Source organism: Rhinichthys klamathensis, unplaced genomic scaffold (genome assembly GCF_029890125.1).
Source record: "Rhinichthys klamathensis goyatoka isolate OS25496 unplaced genomic scaffold, OSU_Roscu_1.1 h1tg000019l_1, whole genome shotgun sequence".
In the NCBI taxonomy this organism is placed as follows: domain Eukaryota; kingdom Metazoa; phylum Chordata; class Actinopteri; order Cypriniformes; family Leuciscidae; genus Rhinichthys; species Rhinichthys klamathensis.
In genome coordinates, this window is record NW_026606570.1 from 4,907,904 (window position 1) to 4,933,575 (window position 25,672).

Genomic DNA, 25,672 nt, shown 5'->3' on the forward strand with positions numbered 1-25,672 from the left:
ATTTAAAGAGCGCTTTAGTAATATGTGCGTAGAGGCGGGTCCACAATGCGTGTGCACTTTTGTCATGTAGATGGTCTGTTTGCACGCTTTAACCTCGCGCACGAGCAGAACTGTTTCCTCGCTAGAGAAGCATTGAGTTTTTCCACTTGCAAATTCCGCCATAGCACAATTAGCACAATAGCACAACTGGCTTTTAAAGGGAATGGGAGATGAGACTCTGATTGGTTTATTGCACGTTACGCCCAAAACACACCCATTTCTCATTAAGAGAATAGGGAAAACCCTTTTAGACCATGTGCAGGGCACGCCAAACATTTTTCCCGTCGTTAAACTAGCAAAAGTGGATTCGGACACGCCCTAAGTGCACTTGCGCCATGCACTTTAAGACCATGCGCTTAGATCGTTAAAATAGGGGCCTATGTATTTCATCTATATAAATGTTTCATTCACAGTAACTGCCCTTCATAAAGCTATTAAACTTTTGATTTGCGTCTCTTCTCGTTCAGTTTACAGTTTTTTACAATCACTTTGTTACTATTTTCAGAACCTTGATGTCATTTTTCACAACTCTAGACACAAAACTCACAACCACTGATCAAAAAGCACATTTTTCAAAACTCTAACCCTTTTCTCAATTGCTTGGATACAATACACATAAAACTTAGATCATTTGTTCATTCAACAAAGATCACCTGTTCAATATGACACAACTTAACATCAAAGTACTACTATTTCAAAAGGCAATTCACACATTACATTTCAAATGAGTGTCTATTCATTTCCTTACAATGATCTATCAATTGATACAACTGCTCAAAATGATAAGCAACTGTTGCATTACTCTTAATGCATAGTTGTATGGAAACAGACACACAATCTTCCATGTTTACAGTAAATCATGAAAGTTTCAAGATAATGAGATTCATTGTCACCAATTAGCATGGCATGAACCAATTAGACTACAATATCCATGGATGTAGCCTAATATTTTATCATACTGTAATGCTTCATCAGACACTGTGTCTATGGTGCCAAATACTGTACCACCTTTTCAGACTATGTTCAGTATTGACAGTACAGTACTGTATAGATGCAGGCCCTTGTAACTGCGTGTCCAATTCTGCCAATCACAGCAGAGCAGTGTCAGGCCTGGACTCGCCATGCCAAAGGTTTTTTCCAAGATGTCATTTTCCAACATCCATTGTGATGTAGATGAGAACCTGTGGCCAAATCCACAACACAGAGTTGATGACAGAGTAGAAGTACAGTAATCACTCCTGTTTAGTTTCTTACAGCAAGTTGAGGAACACTGCATTTGATGTTTTACAGTACTGTCTTTTCTTTTCTATTTCATAGCTAATTATTTTTGCTTTGATTCAAAAAACCATGTTGTGATTGTACTGTAGTGTTTTGCATCAATATATTACAAACTTTGTTCACAATGATTCCACTGTGTCTGTAATATTCTCTCTACTACTGCAGTACTTTTACAGAGATGTATTTACTGTACATGTAGTACCATAATGAAACCTGTATCACCTATTTTGCTCTACAATATTTAATGATTGTACGAACAATGACACAGTGAAACTATCGGTTGCTTGTGTGTGGGTGATCTATAGTTATGTTTCAATGGTATTTCACAGTTAATTTGTTTTTTGAACCAATGATTGTGCAAGTGCAAGATTTCTTTAAAGATGTGAATGCACAATGCAATGTTTTGAACATTAGACAGCCTTTGTTACAAGTGATTATCGTTTTGAGTTTTGTGTCTAGAGTTTTGAAAAATGACATCAAGGTTCTGAAAATAGTAGCAAAGTGATTGTAAAAAACTGTAATACATGTGTCTATTATTTAATCCAACTGAACTTAATGGTTAATCAATTAATCAATTAATCATTTGGTACATCTGTAGATTTCTATAGATATTGAGACAGCTTCTATAGAACTTGTTTGCAATTTCCGATATGGATAACCAAGTGTAATTAATTCTTTTTACATAAGTGATTTATAGATAATAACCACCACTATGTTCAAAGTGTGTGCACATGCGTGCGTGTGTGTGTGTGTGTGTGTGTGTGTGTGTGTGTGTGTGTGTGTGAGAGAGAGAGAGCGTTTGTGAACATAGAGCAGGATAGAGTACAAGGGAGAAGAAACAGTCACTGACTATGATCTGTAACATCAGATTGATCAGAGATGCATCAAGGGAGACAGATGGCATCAAGCACAGCATTTACATATCAGTATGTATGCCATGTGATACTGTAAACAGATTACCAGAGACTGACACATTACTGTAACTCACCCTTCAGCTGTTCATGTCCACTACACTCTAGATTCAGTCATACAGTGAAAACATTTACTGTATTGCCAGCAATCTCTGTCCTAGCAGAATCTCATGGCAGTTTCATAATCACACCTTTTGATAACACACCAGATAGATACTTTAGATACATTATGGATTCAATTACATAAGTTAGGTAATGTAAGTGTATTTTATAATGTGGCAACTGTAGCCTGTATTACTGTAATTATTACAGCAACAAGGAAACATTTGAAACATGTTTGTTGCATTGTTTGCTGTTGAATGAACTGACTGTTAAAAGTACTAAATGAAAGAAGATCATACCGTTGTGTTTCAGTGTGATTAAACCAAATGTTATCATCACATATTACAATAATCTTGTTTGAAACAATGATTATGTGGACTGAAACGTGTATAACTGTAATGAAAGCATGGGATCAGGCTTTGAAAGAATGACTAGCTGTGTTACAAGTGTAATCAGTTTGGATTTTTGTACAAAGATTTTTGAAAATGTACACCTTACTTGTGAAAATAGAACTAAAGCGAATAATAAAACTGTAATATTATTCACTAACTCCCTGCGTACAGCCATTCACAACATCTCAATCCTTTCCCTCATTAAGCATTCTCCTTTGCAAAGTTATTAATGATTCATTTGACCTGCTTCACCTTTGATATTGTGAGGATACCTGCCATAGAAAGTCGAAATCTATCATGCATTTAATTCCAATGGGAATAATTTATGAGGTTATACTGTTGTAAATGACAGTCATAAATATGCCTTAAGTTGACATCATTCATTTTTTAAAACTCATTTTAACACTGTAAAATTCATGCAAATATGCAAATGACTAAGAAATGTTATTTTGATGGTGGAGTACTCTCACATAACTAGAATTCACCATCTAAAACAACCAATATGCCGATGCTCTTACCATAACAACTGAGGTTAAGTCTGTCTTTCTGTTTCAGCATAGACTTCAGGGTCTGAAAAACAAAATGCTTTCTATTACAGTTTTTTTTATTCGCTTTGGTACTATTTTCACAAGTAAGGTGCACATTTTCAAAACTCTTAGTACAAAAATCCAAACTGATCACACTTGTAACGCAGCTAGTCATTCTTTCAAAACATGGCCTCATGCTTTCATTACAGTTATACATTTTTCAGTCCACATAATCATTGTTTCAAAAACAAGATTATTGTAATATGTAATGAGAACGTTTGGTTTAATCACAGAAACACAACAGTATGATCTTCTTTCAGTTTAGTACTTTTAACAATCAGTTCATTCAACAGCAAACAATGCAAGACACATGTTTCAAATCACCCTTGTTGCTGAAATAATTACAGTAATACAGGCTACAGTTGTCACATTAGAAAATACACATGCATTACCTAACTTATGTAATTGAATCCATAATGTTTGTAATAGTATCTGCAGTGAGTTATCAAAAGCTGTGATGAAGTATGATACAGCCATGAGGTTCTGTGCTAGAACAGAGTTTGCTGGCAATACAGTACTGTAAATGATTTCACTCTATACCATTTGACTGAATCTATATATACAGTAGTGGACCTATACAGATGAAGGTTGGGTTACAGTAATGTGGCAGTCTCTACCATGGTAATCTGTTTACAGTATCACATGGCATACATACTGTAATGTAAAATGCTGTATTTGATGCCATCTGTCTCCCTTCTACTGATGCATCTCTAATCAATCTAATGTTTTACAGTAATCGACCGTTTATCTCACTTATACTCTATTCTGCTTTACAGTGTTTTCACAAATGGCAAATTTATCTGTATCTCTCTCACACACAGACACACACACATGCGTGTGCACACACTTTGAACATAGTGGTGGTTATCTATAAATCGAATAAGAATAAGAATGTAATGAATAAGAATTCATTAAATTTGGTTATCCATATCGGAAATTGCAAACAAGTTCTATAGAAATATAGAATCAATATCTACAGGTGAAACTCGAAAAATTTGAATATCGTGCAAAAGTTATAATTTTGATGATTATGGCTTACAGCTTATGAAAAACCCAAATTCAAAATCTCAGAAAATTAGATTACATGAAATCAATAAAAAAAGAATTTTACTGTACGTAAATACAGAAATGTCGGCCCTCTGAAAAGTATAATCATGCATGTGTAGCCTATATACTGTAGTTCCATATACTATAAATGTATTAGTTTCACCTTTTACTGTAATTTGAATTACTGAAATACATTAACTTTTGCACGATATTCTAATTTTTCGAGTTTCACTTGTATAGAAATCTATAGGTGTACCAAATGATTAATTGATTAACCATTAAGATCAGTTGGATTAAATAATAGACAAATGTATTAAACTGAACAAAAAGAGATGCAAATCAAAAGTTTGATGGTAAGAGCTTTATGAAAGGCAGTTACTGTGAATGAAACATTTATGTAGATGAAACACTTATTTTGTGTTGTGAAAAGGATACTTTGTGATTTTGTGAATTGTACTAACACAATTGAAAACATGATGAAATGTTTGAAAAAAGTGCACTTTTGATGATCTGTTGTGATATTAGCACTAAGAGTTTTGAAAATGTACACCTTACTTGTGAAAATAGTACCAAAGCGAATAAAAAAAACTGTATTTGGTTCATTAATCATGCTAAGTTACAATTACAGTTGTACTACATCTCTGAAAGGTTAAAAGTGTGAAGAATATATCCAAGAACATGAAACCAAACTCACCTCATAGCTAATATATTGCTTCTTCCATTCAGGAATCATTTGTAAATTCGGGTGGTCAGACAATGTCATTTTGACTTGCTTAACAGCACTGAGTGAGTTCCAGTGTTTCTCCAGGTGTGTGTGTGTGTGTGTGTGTGTGTGTGTGTGTGTGTGTGTGTGTGTGTGTGTGTGTGTGTGTGTGTGTGTGTGTGTGTGTGTGTGTGTGTGTGTGTGTGTGTGTGTGTGTGTGTGTGTGTGTGTGTGTGTGTGTGTGTGTGTGTGTGTGTGTGTGTGTGTGTGTGTGTGTGTGTGTGTGTGTGTGTGTGTGTGTGCGTGCACCTCATAACAATAGAATATATGAAAGGAAGGGGCAGTCACAGTGGAAGAGCACAAAGAATCACTAAACCCATGTATAATTCAGAGATGTATCATGATCTTTCTTATTTGAAGTCTCTTTTCTTTTTAGCAAGGCTGTAGAAAGTAAACACATGGCTGCAATATTTGAATTACAATAGAATCAAAACAGTTAAAGTGAATTGGCTTCCTAAAGGCCAATGCACACTTGCACCATCAAACGCAGACCAACGCACAGCCGACAGGAATAACACACTGATCCGACAAAACACACGTGTCTGTTGCTGTCTGTCCAACACGATCTGTGTCTGTCAGTGCAGTGTGATTTGGTCTTTAGAAGAAAAGGTCAGTCGCTTAATATAATACTGTACGGAGTAAAAGATTTGTCACTACTTCCGTTTCATCAGAAATTTAAAGTTTAGCCCTTTTCCCTATAATGCTGTTCTCATTAATACAAATATTTAGATTTTCTAGTCTATAGGGGTTCTCAACTCTGACCCTCAACCTTAATCAAACACCTGAACAAGCTAATGAAGGTCTTCAGGATAACTAGAAAGTTACTGGTATGTACGTTTAACCAAGGTCGCCACTAAACTCTGGAAAGTGGACCTCGATGGCTATAGAGTTCAGAACCCTAAAACTAGATATTTAGAACCCCTGCTCTCACTTGTTGGTTCATATTTACAGTGATAATACTAAACAATGTGACAAATAAGGATGTCCTAGTCTCTGTAGATACAAGACTTTTGAGATTTAAATGAATACATAAGAGTAAAAAATAGGGCAACGTGGAGTATTTTAGAATCAGGTCATATGGTCCCTATTGAGAGAAAGCTCTCAAACAAAGAACAAAGCTTTGAGGATTCAGATACAATTGTTGGTTATAATCATCAACTAATAGTATCAGTAATATGAAGTTCAAATGCTATTCTGAAGCAAGTTGTCTTGTATAATAAATTTGGATATTATTTAAACTGACAAGCAAAGCTAGAATTAAGCTGTCTGCCCTTTAGTGAAGTTTTGAATGTATATATAATAGACAAAACCCAGACTGTGGAAAAAAAACAGTGACACGATGATTTTATTGTATTCACCTTATCTAGCACCTAAATGTTCTCCACGTCAAAAAAAAAAAAAATAGAGATGAAGTACCTGAAACACAGCTTGTGCTCCTGAAAAGCTGCCTCTTAAAACATGAGAAGACAATTCAATTATTCACAGTTCTAGACCAGAGAACATTCTGTAAGAGGCCATGCACACAAGTGACATTTGCAAATGTGTTTCCTGTAATTGCACAAAACAAAAGGCAACAAAACTTTGGCCACACTGGACTAAAAATAAATATACCGCCTTCATTATACATTTAATAATCATCTCAAACTGTGTGAACAAATGATTTTAGTTTAGTTCATAATAATTGGTTTTATAAGGCCACATTTCAGTCCATATAGCAAAGTATGCAAAGGCCACATGCAGTTTTGTCTTACAAATTACAAATATTAAAATATCTAAAAACAAAACAGTACACAATATGATAAATGTGTGTCCTTAAACAGCACATTAACAATCAGTAAATACACAAATAATACCTTTGTTTCTTTAAAACTTTAACTCAGTAGCCCTGTTTAATAGCATTCTCACTCACTCCATGCCATACTTCATTTAACTGAGCAATATTTAATCATTTCAAGTTAAAATGGAAGGAAATATCCTTCATGGTATTTTGGGGGGATGACCACAATGGGCTTCCCACTTCTAGGCCGCCACATTAGAACCTGGGCATCATTGGCATTAGGCTTAAGCAAGGCGTTTGTTGGGATGGGTTCGTTCCTAACTAGGACTTGAGGCTGCTCCTGGATCACTGGCTCCATAACTGTGGCTCTTTGACCCTGAGGCTTCTTTGGATCCACTTTAATGCAGAGCTGCATCCTCCAGCGGATGGTTCGGAGTAGCACCATTTCAGCTGTGGTTTCGTTCATGGCCACCAGCCAGGTGGTGAAGCGTTGGTCCCTCTGGATGGAGCTCAGGAGAGGGGGACTGCTAGTGGTGCCCACTGGGACACTCCACGTCACACTTGGACAGAAGTTGTCGTTCATGCTGACAGTGAGTTTGGTGCTCTTCTTAGTTGGGCCCACTATTGTGTATATCTCAGTGGTGCAGCCGTACCAGGGGTAATTCACACCGTCTGAATCACTGATGGCCTGAATCTGCCCACATCTCAATTCTGGGAGCTCCCAGCTGGATCTAAAGAGGGAAGATGACACATATTTGTCAGGTGTTTTCAAGTTGTTTATATGATATGCTGAGTGATACACTCTTACATTGATGTACCTTAAGTGTTTAACCAATTATGTTCCACCCAATCTATAGAATTTGAAACAAACAAAACAAAAAACTAACGAGTATATGTGTGTAAAAGTTTCAAAACAAGAAATTACTAAGACCTACAAGATTTGACATTCACTAACAGTTAACAACCCTGTAATTGTTAATGTCATAAAGATGTGAATACATAAACTTAGTAGAAATAAAACCTGACTGACATACGCTGGTAAAGGACAAGCCTTTGTCCTTCTAGGGGTGTGTTCAACTTTTCTGCTGTTGAGGAAACAATCCCAGGAAGTTGGACCATAAACATCACTAACATCCTGAGAAATAGTTTTACATAGTTTTGCGGCAGCATCATGCCACCTATGAAGAAAGTATCTGAGATCAATTAGCTCAGTTCATTTTGTACAATATTTTAATGGTATTTTACTGCACTCTACACCACCACAATGTATAGGGCAAAAGGTGGGAATGATTTTAGTAGAGATCAACCTTTTCTACTATTTTCAAGTATTTCTATGTTTTTGACACAATAATGTGACTAAATGGTATTTATATACGCATTGACTTTTATGCAAAATGATTTTGCAAATTTGTAGTTGCAAATCTTTGTTTCGTGCTGACTTACTTTTTTCACTTGCAAATGAACTGTAAAAAAAAAAAAAAAGTTCAAAAAGGGGGTTTTCGTGATGCAATTGAAGGACAATTTTAGAAGCTTTCTGTAAAAAGAACCTCTTTTTTCTCAGTGTGAAGAATATTTAAATTATCATAAGAAACTTTTTCCACTATAACAAAACTTTAGTGCAGTGGAAAGGGTCCTTGGATGTTAAAGGTTCTTCATGGAACCGTTGATGACAATGACGAACCTTTATTTTTTAAGAGTGTTGACAGTATTCAGTGAAAATCAGCCTCTAGATTAGGGATTCATGCACACCAATTTCCACATTTTATTTTTTTTAAAGGTATAGGGGCCCAAAACAATAAAGGCACTAAAAAGGCAATAGTATTCAGCATATCTATTTATAGTATTACACAATGAACGCACTTACACTCCTTCATTTCCATATATATTGAAGAAATCCATTTGATTGCAAGCCTGGATCCAGCCAACAGTCCAGATCTCTTTGCAAAGCATGGGTGGCACCTGCACCTGAGCTGATGCCCTGAAGTAAGGCGTGCGGTAACGTAAAACTACATTAGATGACTCATCGATGACAGTTGGACTAGGATCAATGGAGGCTTGCAGTTCCAGGACTGTGATGTTCTCATGAAAACTTGGCTTGAGTTTTACACTCTGTACACATCCCATGGTGGAGGCTCTTCAGACTGGCAGCACAAACACCCATCAGTATCCAAATAAAGCAGTATTATTCATAATGTGAGTAAAAGGGCCCAAGTCTGTGGTCACAGTGCTATGGCATGATCCATGACATGATTCCTGACATGTCAACATAATGGATCACTACATATTTCTTGTAATTTCTTGCCACAGCATTAATAAATCCCAGATCTTTCCCCTCCTTCAGTCGAGCAAAAATAACATAACCTTACATGTTCATTCTAATACATTTTAATTAAATTAAATATTTATGGAACTATAGCTATTTCGCGTAGTTCGCCATAAAATATATGATGTGTCAGCTCATACGTGCCTTTGATTTATCCAGAAATGTCTAAGCACCTGTTAGGCACAGTCCAATAGTGCGGCATTACGACCTGTTACGCTGCGCTCCAGTCAACAGTATTATGCCGTTGATTCGATCCATAATTCAAAAGGTCCATCAGGATGGCAAAAAGAACACGAAACATTACTTTAAGTTTAAATCCATACAGGCTCCTTACAGCTCGCGCTCCACGCTGCGTCTTCTGGCATAACTTGAGAGTAAAATGTCTAGTGTCAAATCAAATATCGGTGCCCTTAATTTCCGCGTCATATCTGAGAGATTTAAAGAGCGTGACCAGTCGGGTTACTTTGTGTCGCCCTTGCCCTATTAAAGGGTAGTCAGGTTCCTCTGGTGTAATACAATACTTCAGCTGTTAGCTTTTTTTATCCGAGCGGCTTAGAATTAGACTTCCCTTCTTGACGACGTTTTGCATCCTGGGTAGTGTAGTTTAGAGTCAGGGGACTGAAGAGTCAACAGGTTTCAGTCATTTATAGCCAAGTGAGTGAAACAATTACATTCAGCAGCTTTACAAATAAAGCTTTCATGTTTACAGTTTCCCTGGCGCTTTTCTCCGTACAAATTATTCAAAAAGATAAAAACAAAACTCATGAAGACAACAATAAAACAGCAAAGAAAATGGGTGAGATATGCATGGGGAGGGGTAATGCAGTTTTTGGTAGAATTGTAATGGAGTTCTGATAAAGGCTTTTAACTTTAAAGGGCCTTTTTTGATGCCACAACAGTAAGCTTATGTATAACAATATTGATTTAATTTATTTATGATAGACTTTGAACTCAGTTAAGGCACTGCATTGCATGGGGTTTATATTATATATTTTTTTATTATTTATATTATATTATTTAGTTAAATAAATAATACAGCCTAAATAGTTCCAGCTTACACTTTTTGGAAAATAAATAAATAAATAAATAACATTTGCCTATACGAAAGCATGGGAATTATCATATAGTGCAGCATTGACGCGTTGCAATTGGTATTTGCAATAGAAACAACAACATTTTATAACATCTATCTATCTATCTATCTATCTATCTATCTATCTATCTATCTATCTATCTATCTATCTATTTGTTTATTTGTTTGCATGTTTACAGCGATTTTCTTAGTTGAGTGTCATTTGTTTGTCTTGATTTTCAGCTGTAATAAGGCAGCATGTGGATGCGTCTCATGTATCCAGGCGGCTGGAATGTCTATTTATAGTGTAACTGGAATAGAAGTCGCAACTCTTAGAACAGAGCAAGACATGATCTGGGAATGGACATGGTAGACCGTTCACTGTCTCTCAGTGTGAAGAACAGGACAGTAAAACACATTTAAGGCTAGAAGGACAGTGGAAAATCAAGATGCCTGTAAACCAGACTCGATCCAGGGCGAGGGAGCGAAACAATGTGCTGAACAGACCCGAGTTTATGTCTCTAAATCAGCCTTTAAAGAGCGCTGGCGCGGAAGCTCGCGGCACTGCGCGGAGGCCGTCGCAGAGACAACAGCAAAATCAACACCAGCCAGGCGAAAATGCGCAGAACGAGTCTCCCGAGAACAATAAAGACAAGAAGGAATTACCAGAAGAAGACTGCATGCAGCTTAACCCCTCATTCAAAGGCATCGCTATGAACTCTCTTCTGGCCATTGATATTTGTATGTCTAAGCGGCTCGGCGTGTGCGCGCACCCCACATCGTCGTGGGGAAGCGTGCGCTCTATGGTCAAGCTGCTCGCGCTCACTGGCCATGGCATCCCGTGGATCTTCGGTACAATATTGTGTCTTACAAGAAGCAACACGTTGGCAGGTCAAGAGGTATTGGTCAATTTGCTGCTAGGTGAGTTGTAACGCTTTTCTGATTAGGAGTGAAATACTGACGCTCTGAAGAACGTCCGGATGTGTCACAGTTTAAAAATGTGGGCGGCTATATAAACATTAGGCTACTATTTTGGTCAAACACATGCTACTGGGATTGAGAAATGTCTTCCTCTAAACCAACCGCAGACCTTCGTGTCGAATGACTTACAGAAAGAGTAAAACAGTTGATATTCTTGTTAAATCCCTACATTTACTTAGGCTAAGGATAATTTATTGCCTACTAATTTATACAATTTAAATAAAAATTGTTTGGATAATTCCAGTGTATGTAATGTTAAATTTATTTGTATTTTTGAAGCTCTGTCTGAAAGATATTTAAATGTGATGTAAACGATTTCTGGGATTAAAATGGCCTTCAAAATAATAATGTATAATTGAGAATCCTGTTAAGTGCATTTGATTTTGGAATGAATTTGAAACCACATTGTGCTCACATGGAGGGTTTTTAGCGACTTGTGAGGATGCTGTTGGGTTTGTAGGTCAGTGGATAAGGGAATACAAGAAAATGTGTTCTGACTGATGTGACTAGTTCATTGCACGCTTAAACACGCTGGCACTTTTCATTTAAATGCTATAATTTATTATTTTTACTACTCCTTTTATTTTACATTGGGATCCAAAACCCCAAAATTAATATTCTGTCATCATTTATTTCACCCTCATGCCATCCCAGATGTGTATGACTTTATTTCTTCTGCGGAACACATATGAAGATTTGAAGAAAAAAATATTTCAGCACTGTAGGTTCATACAATGCAAGTAAACAATGACCAAAACTGTAAAGCTCCAAGAAATTTGTGAATACACTGTAAATAAAAAATCTGTAGAAATTACAGTATTACTGGGAGCTGCTTGCCAGTAACTTACTGTAGTTTTAAATTGATGTTATTTACTGGCAACAGTTTGTTCAAAGTTAAATGGACATTAAACATTAACAAGTCTTTATCTTTACAGAATAAAACTAAAATAACAGCCTCATGCAAAGCATTCTGGGAACCAAAATCTGAAGGAAAAAAAAACTGAAAAAGGTTGATGAAGATTTCTGGTTCCCAGAATGCTTTGCATTAGATTGTTATTTTATAATTTTATTCTGTAAAGACAAAGACTTGTTAATGTTTAATGTTCATTTAACTTTGAACAAACTGTTGCCAGTAAATATACATCAATTTAAATCTACAGTAAGTTACTGGCAAACAGCTGCATAACTACAGCAATTTTTTTACAGTGTATAGTGTAAAGTTAATCCGAACTACTCCAGTGGTTTAATCTGTCTCTGAAGTGAATTGAGTCAGTTCACTGTAAATCTTTATTTTAGCAGTCTTCTTGGCGATCCTGATTTCAAACTTGATTAGGATAATACAGCTTTAATTATCAATTTTGCCTGAGATGTTAATTATTATTATGTGGAGATACCAGCCTCCATGGCTCTGCTGCATCATATGTAAGCCTCTCTCCTCCATTGACATCCACTATCTCCTCCACAGTGTTAAGATGCGGTCACATCTGTACGATGTTCAGCAAATTTCCATGGGTGAAATCACGTCATTTCAATAGGAATCCATGCGATCTGGAATTTAGCCGGAGTGTGAAAAATTTACCCACGCAGACTTTGCAACAGGTTTAAGATTTCTCCGATTTGCTCCGTTGGCCAACAGAAATCTACTTGGCTTAAGCCGTTTCTGATTTTTCCTCATCAGAAATGGCTTAAGCCGTCTTTGCTAGTTCTAACATGATGTTTTCGAATTAGTAATGGAGACACACTGGAAACGTCTTTTGAACTAGCAATAAGAGATTTGAATCTGAGGTGTAAGAAAGTAGTTCCACACACAAGAGGGGGTTTGGAAGACCCATTGGTTTTTCCTTACTTATTTACATGCATGTCCTTTGAACTGTTTTATAAAAGCAATTTCATACTCGCAAGAGTGTGTTATGGCTGTATATCATGACGAGTGTGATTTCTTGTGGCCAAATCACACCCATGCTATAGCCAAAAATATTCTTGTGAGACTGATATTGCTTTAATAACGTACATTTAACATCAATGCTTTACAGCTCTCTTTCTGGATGTGATGACTGTAGCAGGCATGCAGAAGTTGGTGAAGCGTAAAGGGCCTTGGGAAATGGCACCCAGTTTCCTCGACTACCTGGCCATGGATATTTATTCTTTCCCAGCAGCACATGCAAGCCGAGCAGCCATGGTATCTAAATTCCTGTTAGCACACTTGGTGCTTGCAGTTCCTCTGCGTATTTTGCTTGTGTTATGGGCCTTCCTAGCTGGCACATCCCGTGTGTTTCTGGGTCGCCACCATCTGACAGATGTCGGATGTGGCTTTGCCTTGGGATTCCTTCATTACAGTTTAGTGGAGATGGTGTGGCTGTCTTCCAACACGTGCCAGACTCTAATATCCATAGGAACATTCAACTGGAGCCCCCTCTACTGATCATTGCGGGATTTCAAAAGCCGCTGCATGTTTTTTTGTTTTGTTTTTTTCAGATTAAGTGACTTCCGCCTATACTGAAAAGTGCATGACTGAAACATGTACTAAAAAAAACTTTCCCTAAGCAGCACACATCTATTAGCTTGATTTGACCATTTCTTGTACCATTTCTGCCAAAGCAATATAAAGTTTGGAGAAACGCATCAGGTGCACAGTTCCCTTTCACTTTAAGAGAAAGGATGTTGATGCAAGTCTTTTTTTTTTACTGTCAACATTGATTAAAGGCCAAATCACTATGTGTGATTTAATATCAATTGGCTAATGGATTTTATTGATCACAGTAAGAGAGCGAAACATTTGCTCAGGGACTTTATCAAGCAGCATAATAAGTCATTTCAGATTTCTATTTTCTTGGAATTGTATGTGATTTTCTGAATATTTACAATGTATTTAAAATGTTGTAAATGAAACCACCATGGACTGTTTGACATGATATCATGGATAATTTGAGACTTTCTGGACTGTTTTGGTGAGTTTAAATTCAGTTGTCCTGACATTTCACGATACTCTGAATGCATCACATTTAAATGAATGAAATGACTGAACATTTCAAGCACATTTTTTCACTTTTACCAAAATTTGCAATGTTGTTTATATGAAATTTATGTTTTCATGTATGTTTTCAATCGCTGCAAGCCCCAGATGTGCCATTTTATATGATTTTCACTGCAGTGTTATATGTGTATGGGCCTACCATAAATAAAACAAAGAATCCCTTCAATGAATTTGATACCTTATTGTTGTAATCAAAAGTCTTTTAGTGCTGTACAGATTGATTAAAAACATAAATGAAACATAAATCAAACAAGTTGTACTTCTTTTATCATCTTCCTTTATCAACAGTATTTATTGGTCATGAGTATAGGTTACTGTGTACATGTGTGAATGCAAGTGAGTGATATCATTAAAGGGGTGGTATAATGCCCCTTTTTACAAGATGTAAAATAAGTCTCTGATGTCCCCAGAGTGTGTATGTGAAGTTTTAACTCAAAATACCCCACAGATCATTTTTTATAGCATGTTAAAATTGCCCCTTTTTGAGGTTGAGCAAAAACGTGTCGTTTTGTGTGTGTCCCTTTAAATGCAAATGATTTGCTGCTCCCAGCATAGAGAGCTTGTGTGTTATCAGCTTGCAGACACACACTAAAATGTCAGAAACTGTTCTGCCTTTTATGATCAAACCGAAGTCGGACAATGATGGAGAGACTCAAGAAGTGACAACATGTGGAATGCAACAGGACATTTCTGAATGGTTAGTTGATAAATTTATGTAGCTGATGTGGAGTTAACTATCTTCAAGTCATTGATTAGCATATTCTGTCATGATAATCTATAAATCGCTAGTGTGGGAACTGTTGTAAGATGCCTACAGAGTGACATGCTATTGCATTTGTGTAACGTCTTTTTGCATTTTGCAATACATGTGAAAAGATGGATGTGATAGCTTGAGCAGACGTGCTCTACTAATGAAACTCTTCCTCTTCTCAACACTGTTTGCGTGTTCCCGAGGGTGGGGATTATGTAAATTTTAGGGTTTGTGATGTCACTAACCCGGGAGGAAGCTTGTGTAGTCCCTACCAGCCGTTTGTTGTAGTCCTTAAAAAGCAATGTCTGTAAAAGAAAATAGCTCCCTTTGCTTTGAACTGAGCGTCGTAACTTTGCAGATGTTGTTTTGGCTCAAACAGCAACATTACACAAGTTAGAAAAGTGAAATCATAAGCAACCACCCTTTTAAAGGTAGGGTAGGCAATTTTTTGTTCATGTTATTCTGGTTGAAACTCTTCACATCCTGATATTAATCAATAATAGAAGTAGTAACAAATGCATGATTTTATTTGGGCAAAATAATAAAACAAAATGGCATCATGTTCCATATTTAAAGGAACAGTCATATTGTTTTCTTATTTTCTTAACGGTATTAAATTACCTCATGTCTCAAAGCACTTTAAAATAAGACTAGGCCTATACAATCTCAAGATTATCTTAAAAGCTGTTATGATAAGTAAACATCTGCAGACAAATGGAAATGGCCAAGCACCCACGGAAAAAACACGAGATGTTCTCCATTCATTTTATCCAATCAAAAAACAAATTGAGATTCGGGGACCTCTCTGATTGGTGGATTTCACATCGGGTCCCGGTGGGTCGTAAATACACACAGTTCCATGGGTGCTTGGCCATTTTGGTCATTTGCTATTATTATGCAGAAAACTGATCCTAGACCAGCAGTCTCAAGTCAGTGGCCAGGGGACTATGTTGGTAATGTAGCTATGGATGTATTTGGATGTATTTCATTGGCAGAAACATAAAACAACGCCTATGTTTGGACTGCTTATTTTGCGTTAATGTTCGACAAAAGAGATCAAAGATATAACATGTATATCGAATGGTTGTTTGATATCTCTGCAGCTGTTTTTGTCAGTCTCCCCACCCACTTTTTGCTTATAGCAGTGATCTGCCAGTGCATGACCCTGACTCAGCAGTCTATAAATACCAGCAGGGTTCAGTCTCTGAGTCCATGTTCTTGCTACTGACTATTAGAACCCCACTGCTCCTGTGACACGTGTAAATACTGCTCACTACTGACAGAGTTGATTTTATATTAAATTTCATTGAAAAATCACATGAAGTGTAATAAAAGTGTAACTATAATGGAAGATGAAACGACTCGTTTCTCTACATTTTTTTTTTAGCAAAATTCCATCGCAGATTAAGCAAAATTCTTTGTACGGTTTAAAGGTATTAAAGTCAAATTCTGTCAAACAAAAATACTATTGTTCTTTAAGATTAAAAAAACAGTTACACAAAAAGGCTTAAACACCTTATAACGCATGAAAAACTGATTACAAAGAGAAAAAGGAAGTACATACAATATATACAGAGTGGATATAAAAAGACTACACACCCATGTTAAAACAGCTGTTTTTTTGTGATATAAAAAATGAAACAAAAATAACCTTTTCAATCAGAACTTTTGCACATCCAAAAAATATATTTTTTTAATGCCACTGAAAAACAAAATTACACATTTCAAAGAGAAAAAAAACCTGAATTACTAACTAGCCTAATACTTGACATTAAAGCACCCTTTGATATTATTACAGCACTCAGTTTGTTTGGATAGGAGTCTATCTGTCGTGGTAGCGTGGTTAACAAGGAGGTGAAGAGAGGGTAGTTGCAGCAATACTTTTATTAAAAGAAAATGAAACAAATCTCTTATAAGCACAGGTAAATCAATGTAGGGAAGAGAAAACCACACTTATGGTGCTTCTCATTTCTAATTTGAGCATTCTTGTTTCCTTTCCTGGAGTCTCAGCTCCACCCCCCATAGGATGCGAGGGAAGGCTGCAAGGAAAGTAAATGAGGACAGAGGAATCGAAGGAAAGCTTTTTTGAATATTCTTGATCACTCAAGCGTCACTTCAAAGTGCCATCAGCTGCGTTCAAAGTATCCTCGCTCTCCACTGGAAGCATCCTCGCTCTCCACTGGAAGCTTCCTTACTCCTCGTTCCTCGCCTCTTCACGTTGCAATTAGAGGATTGAGATGTCCTTCAAGATTGCTTTCTTTCATCATTTCCCATGGGCTGGAGGACAGAGGAGCGAGGAAACAAGGAAGCATATTTGAGTATTGAGAAGCACCCTATAATGCCACAAGAACAGACAAAACACAAATGAACTAGAGGGCTGAACAAACTGGCAAATAAACAAGACACAGGTGAGTAATGTAATCAGTAACCATAGCAACAAATGACATGATTGGAAATGAAGAAACAGGAACTAAACAGAGAGGGAACACAGGAACCTGTGATGAATAGGTCGGATACAATTGCAAGTAAAAGGCGTTTATTAGAAAAGGTCAGATGAACACAGAAACGGTCGGGGACAAACACTCAGATGTAGCTGTGACACAGGGACATCGATGGGCAACCCGGAATACTCGTGGTGGTGAATCGATGTGCTCAGGAACCAGGAACAATAAACAATCCAGACGGTGAAACAACGAAGAAGATCCACGAAGACTGGAAAACACGAGGAGATAAAGAGAGCCACACGGGAACAGGACACGACACCGGGGAAGCCACAACGATCTGACAACATGAGACGGAAATTATTGAACATAGTCTACTTGCAGCTGGTGCAAACAATCAAATTGGTAACCACGCCCACACCGACACACATACACACACAACATACCAGAATGAGACAGTGGATTCATGAACCGTGACAGAACCAAAGGGAACAGAAATACATTTCATGTATTTCATAAGCATCCACGAAACAGGACATAAACGTGACACTAGTGGCACATCTTGCCTTGGGAATATTTTTCGCACTCTTCTTTGCAAAAACGTTCCATTTCATGGCCCTTTTCATGTTCCCCTACAGATTTGCCAGTGCCATTATGTGTGTGTGTGTGTGTGTGTGTGTGTGTGTGTGTGTGTGCACGCACTGGTTTGACCTACATTATGAGAATGCAAATATTGTGTATTCCTTGTGTATCAGGTTTCAGGCCTTGCCCCCTACATTATGTGGACATACCGATGTCCTTGTAATTCAAAACGCAAAATAAACATACTAAACGATTTTTTATAAAAAATTTAAAAATACTGAAAGTTTTCCGTGGTTTAGAGGTAGGGTTATGGGGATAGAATATACAGTTTTTACAGTGTAAAAATCATTATGCCGATGGAATGTTCCCGTAAACCACCTATACCAACACGTGTGTGTGTAAATAAAGTAAATAAATAAATAAATAAATTGACTTTATATTTATTAATTAAGTGAAAGAGATTCAACAACTCCATTAATTAATACAGCAGAAATGCTTTTATCTATTGTATTATTAGACTTTATTGTCACTTAGTATTTACAGAGAGGGCAAGGGCCAGAATTAAATCCTCCCACTTGGTGTAAACTTTGAGTATGAATTTACAAGTGTGAATATAGCCTAATTATTATAAAAATGTATTAGACCTTTATCAGAATGTAAAATTTGTCTGAACCAACAAATTTACTATTACTTATAGCCTAATAATTGAATCAGTTTGTCTTACATTAAAATATAAAAAGATAAAAGCATTGACTAAGCATACATTGTAGGGTAGATAAAGAAAACATTCCTAACTGGAATTAAACAGCAAGTAAAAAACAAACAAACAAACAAACAAAAACAACTTTATAGAAAAAAGAAATTGGTGACATTGACCATGTTTTTTAATCATGGATCTTGTGTAAAATAAATAAATAAAATACAAATCAGGAGTTCTTGCTTCCATCGAAGCAAAATATGCTATTTAAGTAAGTAAATATTTCAATCGAAATTGTTATGCTGCTAATATAATTTGTAATGAATGGGAAAAAAGTTGCTATTATGTTGTTGCGTCAGATGGCATGCAGGGCAAATTAAAAGCTTTAATCATCCATAATACACTCGGTTTGTGAAATATAAGACATAGATTAATATACAATTGCGTGCTTACTCTCCACCCCTTTTTATAATACACATGCTAGCAAAATGATACACGTTAATACCACAGACTGTAAAAAAAACCCGATACACGTTAATGTTAAAGGGACTTGTTGACATATCTCATATAGTGACGTATATCCGGTTTGGTTCACTAGCTAACATAAAGAGCTGCAGAGACGTGCTCCACAACTTCAACGCCCTGTTGTTGCCTATCATCAAATACTTGTGCAAATAATTCTCGACAACATGGCAGAGAGTGATTGGGATACAGTGACCGTTTTGAGGAAGAAGGGATCGGCTGCGCAGTCAAAGTCTAAGCAGGTAACGTTATCTCACAGCCGTCTGCTACATAGTTTGCTGACGTTATTAGTTCACGTTTGACAAAAACATTGTTGCTGTGGCATACTTTCAAATAATGCGCAAAATATTTTCCAAAGCTTAAAATATCGGGGTCTGACAACAAACGCAACATAAATACTATCGTGTTATTTCTTGTTGGATTAGCCAGTGTACGAAACGTGATGGACGCCATAATAATTGCCATAAAACAACATGCTCAAAGATGTAACTTACAATGTAGTGTCGGTTTACATAACACCAATAATGCTTTTGTTTCAGGCTATAATAACTGCTCAGAGGAAGGGAGAGGAAGTCGAAACTTCTAAGAAATGTAAGAGCATATAAACCTTTTGTATATAATCAATTTATATTCACAATGGGATTCAATGAATAATTATTTTTTTCAAGGGGCTGCTGGGCAAAATAAACAGCATGTTATAACAAAGAACACAGCCAAGCTGGACAGAGAGACAGAGGAGCTGAGCCACCAGAGAGTTCCTCTTGAAGTGGGGAAAGTGATCCAGCTGGGCCGGCAGAATAAGGGCCTCACCCAGAAAGATCTGGCTACTGTGAGTATTTGCCCATTTAAAGTGTCGTGAACCCCCCCCCTTTGTTTTTGCCTGGTCGTTCGCACCTCAGAGCTGAAAAAGTGTCAAGAAAAGGTGGGATTGGGGTGAGGGGAGATGGGAGACAACAACAACCAAAAAACACAGACCTAAAACACACACACTAAACAGACAAATGAATATTAAAATATGAGAAAACACAGAGTTGAGGGCACTATGATGTGTTTTGAAAATGTCATCCTATGACAACAAACGAGGGAGAAACACGGAAGAACATTTAAAAGATTTAATAATATTTTCACTACATAATGTCATAAGTCAGTTTAACAGAAAAATAAAGACAAGTTAATTTTTTTGTCCGTTCTTTTTTTGAATTCCGGTCTACATTAGTGTCTTCTGTCTTTCAGAATAATTCGTCATTCAGTTGTGTTTATGATCAGACGTACGGCTGTTTAGTGTCCATATTTGCACATTTCATTTGAAGATAACCAGATGAAATATGCACACATACTGTGCTGGTTCATGTTTAGAGCACTCGAGTATATGAAATATGTCCTTAACAACTTGAAACACGCTTCCTCTGGTCTGTATCTATGATCCACGTAGCGAGTGTTAAACTCATTGCCTCGTTCTGCGCTAAAACAGCTCTCATGTGCAGTTATTACCTATTAAATATTGTTACAGTCATATTTCTCATGTATTAGTAGTCAAACTCCAGCTCTAAATGCATCTCGGGGGAAAATGCTGACAAAACTTTTGTGTTGCATTGGAATCCAGCACTTCCAACCCATGTCTCAAATGTGACGTGACAGAAGTTATACTGTCTCAGTTATATCGCTGCACTACAGTGCAGTGATTGGATTGATTGAGCTCTTTGTCATGAATAAATGCAGAGAAAATGCTCAGAAACGGATGACGTCACTTTGTTCGTCCAGCCCTTACTGGAGCCCCGGCAGCCAATCACCACTCCGGATCTTGCCGGATTTATGCATTGACGTCAGAATCTGTGACTTTGCTTTTAAAACTGAAAGTATGAAATTGATAAAAAAAAATGCAAAAAAGATGAACTTTGAGTACACATCTAAAAAAAAAAAAATTTTATGACCCTTTAAAGTCCGGCCTATCACCAGACTTACTGTGTGAATCATCTTTTAAAGTCACCGTGAACTATTTATCTGTGTACATCTTTTTTTTTTTTAAGAATTCATGTGCCCTTGTAATCTTTAATTAAAGATTCCCACTTGCAACGACAACCCTTCTGATGATGTGTTTACTGTTGTTTACTCACATGAGATCACAGAAATGACGAACCACCTCGATCAAATGTCCCCATCAATTCAAGATGGACAAAACCAAGTCCCACCCCACTTTTTTCTTGTTCGAGAAGCTGTTTCACTCAGATGTGTCACAATATGGAAGAAATACTTCCATTTGGTGTCATGCGACTTAAACTTATTATTGTGTTTCTTGCAGAAAATTAATGAGAAGCCACAGATCATCGCGGAGTATGAATGTGGAAAGGCCATCCCCAATAACCAAGTCATGGGGAAGATTGAGCGAGCCATTGGTAGGATTTTGTCATTTTATCATTCATTACTACACAATAGCTTATTTGCTGACTGGCTATGGTTTATGCATTAAAATATGAAATTTATTTGTGCTTGTATAATTCAGCAAAATAAAAAAATTGCTTGCATCATGGTCTCATAGACTCTTGACTTTATACTGGCCTATCATGTGGGTGCAGCACTGTTTAAATTGTGTATAGAGACTGTATCATGCATTTTTTTTTTTTTTAATACCAGTGACACTGTAGGTGCCATATTTGTATGTGTATTTGTGACTTGTAATATATTCTGCAACTTAAAGTGTCTGACAATGGGAAGACCATTTTTTTTTTTTAATATGGCTGCCCCCTAATAGTCTACGAGAAGAGGTTTAGTCGACCAAATTTTAACTAGTCGGCTAGTTGCAGAAAAAAAACACCCAGAGGAAGTGGCGAAGTCACGCAGTCAGTGATGGACAGAACAAAACACGGCTGGTCCATGTGGGAATTACAGTATGTCGGGGAGGAAATCCAAATGTTCACCTTATCAATTCATCAACCTAACTATGGCTTGCATTTTATTTTCCTAATAACAGCGGACATAACTTGAAATACACAATTTTTGTTCATACAGATAAAAGACAACATTCAAAACTGCAAAATGTCTTTCATTTGTGTACAACTTTGTGCTTTTGTAAAATAAAGAATACAAACAGGATGCACTTTCTGCCATCTCGGTCTCCGCTACTGGAGCGCATCACAAAAATAGACTGAAACTCACAGACATGAGAAATATGTCTATATAGATATATTGAAGTTACTTTTAAATGAACCAATTAAAATAAAATAAAATCTCTTATTTAATAATCTGTATAAAACATCCATTTCTCTGTATACTGTAGAGATGGCGAGTCGGCACCGTCAAAAACATCTTTGCAGCCGACACTGACTCTAGTTTTGACACTAGTTTATTGATAAATTATTAAAATGTTCAGACAGTCTCCTTTCCTGACATTCGTCATCATTACTTTTGCAGGTGCACCGCAGCAAGCTTTATGTGTGCGCTTGAGTGCTTAGTTTATAGGCCTATTTAACAAACTAAATATTATGATTTGGTATTTCTCTGTAATGTAGAACAATGTTAGCATTATTACATGTAATATTACATATACTGGTAATATTCTTTCTCAGCACTGAAACTCGAACCATTTTTTGATGCCATCACCCAGTATTTAAGTAATTAAATTCATATCATTAACGTGCGATTAGTCGACTGTTGGCTTAAATGAGCGACGACTAGTCGATTAGAAAAATCTTTAGTTGGGGGCAGCTCTATTTTATTAAAGTTTTTGTTAAATGTTTTTACAATAAGTCAATGTTCACCAAGGCTGCATTTATGTGGTCAAAATACAGTAAAAGCCGTAATATTGTGAAATATTACAACTGTTTTATATTTAAAGATATAATTTATTCCTTTGATGGCAAAGCTGAATTTCCAGTAGCCTTTATTCCAGACTTCAGTGTCACATGATCCTTCAGAAATCATTTTAAAATGCTGATTTGTAGCTCAAGAAACTCCTCTTCCTCCAAAAAAAAAAGAAAAAAAGAACTTACTGACCCCAAACTTTTAAACAGTACTGTAGATCATTTTAAACATTTGCCAAAAGAACTAGCAATAATTTTGGTGCAAAAAAAAAAGTAGTAGTAGTAATTACAGCATTTATTTAAGTTGCAATCTTTTAAAGGAGAACAAACTTTGTTTAACTCTTTTGTTGACTGTTTTCCTCATTTTTAACATATTCACTCTTTCACTTTTAGGTCTTAAGTTGCGTGGAAAGGAAATTGGGCTGCCTCTTGATGCCGGCCCTAAGAAGAAATGAGTACAAAATCCTCGAAAGATCCACCATCTACTGAAACATCCCAGTAGTTATATATGATCTTTTCAGTCAGTCTTTATTAATTGCTGCATCACTTCATATTTTCTCAATTCAATTGGTGGACTATACATGCTCATATTGACACCTACACAAAAGGCTTATTATCTAACGTTTTATGTCAGATGATGAAGACTTTGATTTTATTTGTATTTTTTTTTAGCTTGCTCACTGCTTTGAAATAAAAACATATTTCTATGTCTGACTAAGTTGTCTTCTAACTGATACTGCATTCTTTTTTTCAGGTGATGGAATTCATGAAACTTATTATTTTAGAGTATTGGGAATTTGATTTGTTAAAATGCCCAGTTTAATGTAAAATACTTGGTTGTTTATAATAAAATAAAATAGCATGTACTTTGGTGCTCATTAGCCAAATAACGTCCAGCTCCACCTCTCTGGACGTCTTGGGTTGAGCTTGACCTAGTCCAGCTCCACCTCTCTGGACGTCTTGGGTTGAGCTTGACCTAGTCCAGCTCCACCTCTGTAGATGTTTTGTGTTGAGTTTGACCTAATCCAGCTCCACTTCTGTGGATCTAATGGGCGGAGGCGGGACAGTGCTATGGGTAGGGTTAGGCCGGGTGTGGTTGGACGACCCTAGCTCCACTCATCACGCCCCAATTACATCTAGAGATGGGGAGCTGGACCTTATGCTCCACACATGGCTCTGCAGAGAGCAGCCTCAATGAACCAGCACTCGGAACCATGAAACATCTCATGGTTGCAAGTCGGACTCGCATTCAAGCGGACGTTGTTGCCACAGGCAGCCGCTGGCGTTGTCTGCAGTTTCTCTCTCGAATTACTCTACAAGGAAGCTGTGAAACGTTAAACAAATCTGAATAGTACTTTAAAAGACCACGCATGAAGCTACTTTGTAATACAAGTCACCTATTATCACTGCTAACTGCACAAGTCAACAAAATGCAGAGGGGATTAGCACCGCTTAAGTGTCAATTTGATCATGCGCAACTGGTGAAGACAAGTGGCTTTTCTCCCTACATCAAACTTTCCGCTACGGAACTTCGGAGCATTTTTTTAACGGCGTGATCAAAACCAAGAGATGATCACCTCCTTCGTGAGAAATTTAACAAGACATCTTCCCGCACTTCATCGTTCCTCGCAATGACGGAGCGCTATCCTTTAGCCGAGAAGGCCATGTCGGAGGGCTACGCTCGGCTCCGGTTCAGGGACACGTCTCTGCTGATTTGGCAACAGCAACAGCAGGATCTGGAGAAAGCGCCTCCGACCAATTACCTGAGCCGCAGTCAGAGCTCGTGGTACAGCCAGTATGGCAACCAGGCAGTCGTGGTCCAGGACAAAACAAGACTAAAAGACTCTGGCAACACTGGACAGTCCCGAATTTGTGCTGTTATGTGATGGTGTTGTGACTACAACACACACATTTGATCTTTATGTCCAGTCAAAAATACTGTAATTTGTCCACATGTCATTATTCAGACAAGCTGGTGGGCAAGTCTACACAGTGCTTCATGAACAAAGCATCAGTATTTTACCATTTGCAAAGTGCAATAGCAGTATGAGGGAACATTGCCTGCTTAGTTACAGACGAACGAGTACCAAATCTCAATTTAAACTATTTAAGAAAAGGGACCACATGTATTTTATCTCATTGGATATCCCAATTTAACAAACTGCGCATGCCTTTAGTTGTGTTAAAGTATGTTTTATAGCAGTGTTATTCTGTGGGAAAAACAGCAAATTTCAGAAATTGCTGTTCTTCAAGTCCCAACTAGATACAGTAGGCAACATTTGAAGTGGATCAAACCCTTTAATTAAAGTAATACAAACATTTTAATCAGTACCCGTTCTCATGGGACAACTTTGATGAACTTTTTTGATCCACTTCAAATGTTGACTACTGTACTTTTACTTGGTTTCATTCATTGAAGAAATGTGATTACATGTATTAAGATTTATATGTGACAGAGCAATCTTAACAGCACACTAATAATACTCTTCATGGTTTCATACAAGGCTTAAGATAGTCCCAGACTAAAATGCATGTTTGAGCTGTTTTAACTGAAAGTAACTTGCACTGGCATTTCT

General features: G+C 37.0%; 4 protein-coding genes across 4 annotated transcripts; 3 read left to right on the plus strand and 1 right to left on the minus strand.

Moving 5' to 3' along the window:
- Window positions 1–6,513: 6,513 nt before the first annotated feature.
- Window positions 6,514–9,866, minus strand: fam78aa (family with sequence similarity 78 member Aa). Its single transcript, XM_056236726.1, has 2 exons — window positions 8,761–9,866; window positions 6,514–7,627 (listed from the first exon to the last, which is right to left on the minus strand). The coding sequence occupies exons 1-2, from the start codon at window positions 9,018–9,020 to the stop codon at window positions 7,075–7,077; spliced, it is 813 nt and encodes a 270-aa protein (XP_056092701.1). The 5' UTR covers window positions 9,021–9,866; the 3' UTR covers window positions 6,514–7,074.
- A 702-nt stretch (window positions 9,867–10,568) lies between these two features.
- Window positions 10,569–14,213, plus strand: plpp7a (phospholipid phosphatase 7a (inactive)). Its single transcript, XM_056236717.1, has 2 exons — window positions 10,569–11,212; window positions 13,306–14,213. The coding sequence occupies exons 1-2, from the start codon at window positions 10,741–10,743 to the stop codon at window positions 13,692–13,694; spliced, it is 861 nt and encodes a 286-aa protein (XP_056092692.1). The 5' UTR covers window positions 10,569–10,740; the 3' UTR covers window positions 13,695–14,213.
- A 5,126-nt stretch (window positions 14,214–19,339) lies between these two features.
- edf1 (endothelial differentiation-related factor 1) lies at window positions 19,340–23,810 on the plus strand. Its single transcript, XM_056236796.1, has 5 exons — window positions 19,340–19,541; window positions 19,839–19,890; window positions 19,968–20,128; window positions 21,599–21,692; window positions 23,490–23,810. The coding sequence occupies exons 1-5, from the start codon at window positions 19,467–19,469 to the stop codon at window positions 23,549–23,551; spliced, it is 444 nt and encodes a 147-aa protein (XP_056092771.1). The 5' UTR covers window positions 19,340–19,466; the 3' UTR covers window positions 23,552–23,810.
- Window positions 23,811–24,643: 833 nt separating this feature from the next.
- On the plus strand, window positions 24,644–25,152 carry LOC130071904 (putative uncharacterized protein BRD3OS). Its single transcript, XM_056236808.1, has one exon. The coding sequence runs from the start codon at window positions 24,728–24,730 to the stop codon at window positions 24,980–24,982; it is 255 nt and encodes an 84-aa protein (XP_056092783.1). The 5' UTR covers window positions 24,644–24,727; the 3' UTR covers window positions 24,983–25,152.
- Window positions 25,153–25,672: the final 520 nt, after the last annotated feature.

Excerpts from the sequence above, each read along its gene's own strand:
- fam78aa (XM_056236726.1), bottom strand. The coding sequence starts at position 9,020 with ATGGGATGTGTACAGAGTGTAAAACTCAAGCCAAGTTTTCATGAGAAC. Across the intron at positions 7,628-8,760 it reads ATATATGGAAATGAAGGAGT|ATCCAGCTGGGAGCTCCCAG; the intron begins GTAAGTGCGTTC and ends TTCCCTCTTTAG.
- plpp7a (XM_056236717.1), top strand. The coding sequence starts at position 10,741 with ATGCCTGTAAACCAGACTCGATCCAGGGCGAGGGAGCGAAACAATGTG. Across the intron at positions 11,213-13,305 it reads ATTGGTCAATTTGCTGCTAG|CTCTCTTTCTGGATGTGATG; the intron begins GTGAGTTGTAAC and ends AATGCTTTACAG.
- edf1 (XM_056236796.1), top strand. The coding sequence starts at position 19,467 with ATGGCAGAGAGTGATTGGGATACAGTGACCGTTTTGAGGAAGAAGGGA. Across the intron at positions 19,891-19,967 it reads AGTCGAAACTTCTAAGAAAT|GGGCTGCTGGGCAAAATAAA; the intron begins GTAAGAGCATAT and ends ATTTTTTTCAAG. Across the intron at positions 21,693-23,489 it reads GAAGATTGAGCGAGCCATTG|GTCTTAAGTTGCGTGGAAAG; the intron begins GTAGGATTTTGT and ends TTTCACTTTTAG.
- LOC130071904 (XM_056236808.1), top strand. The coding sequence starts at position 24,728 with ATGACGGAGCGCTATCCTTTAGCCGAGAAGGCCATGTCGGAGGGCTAC.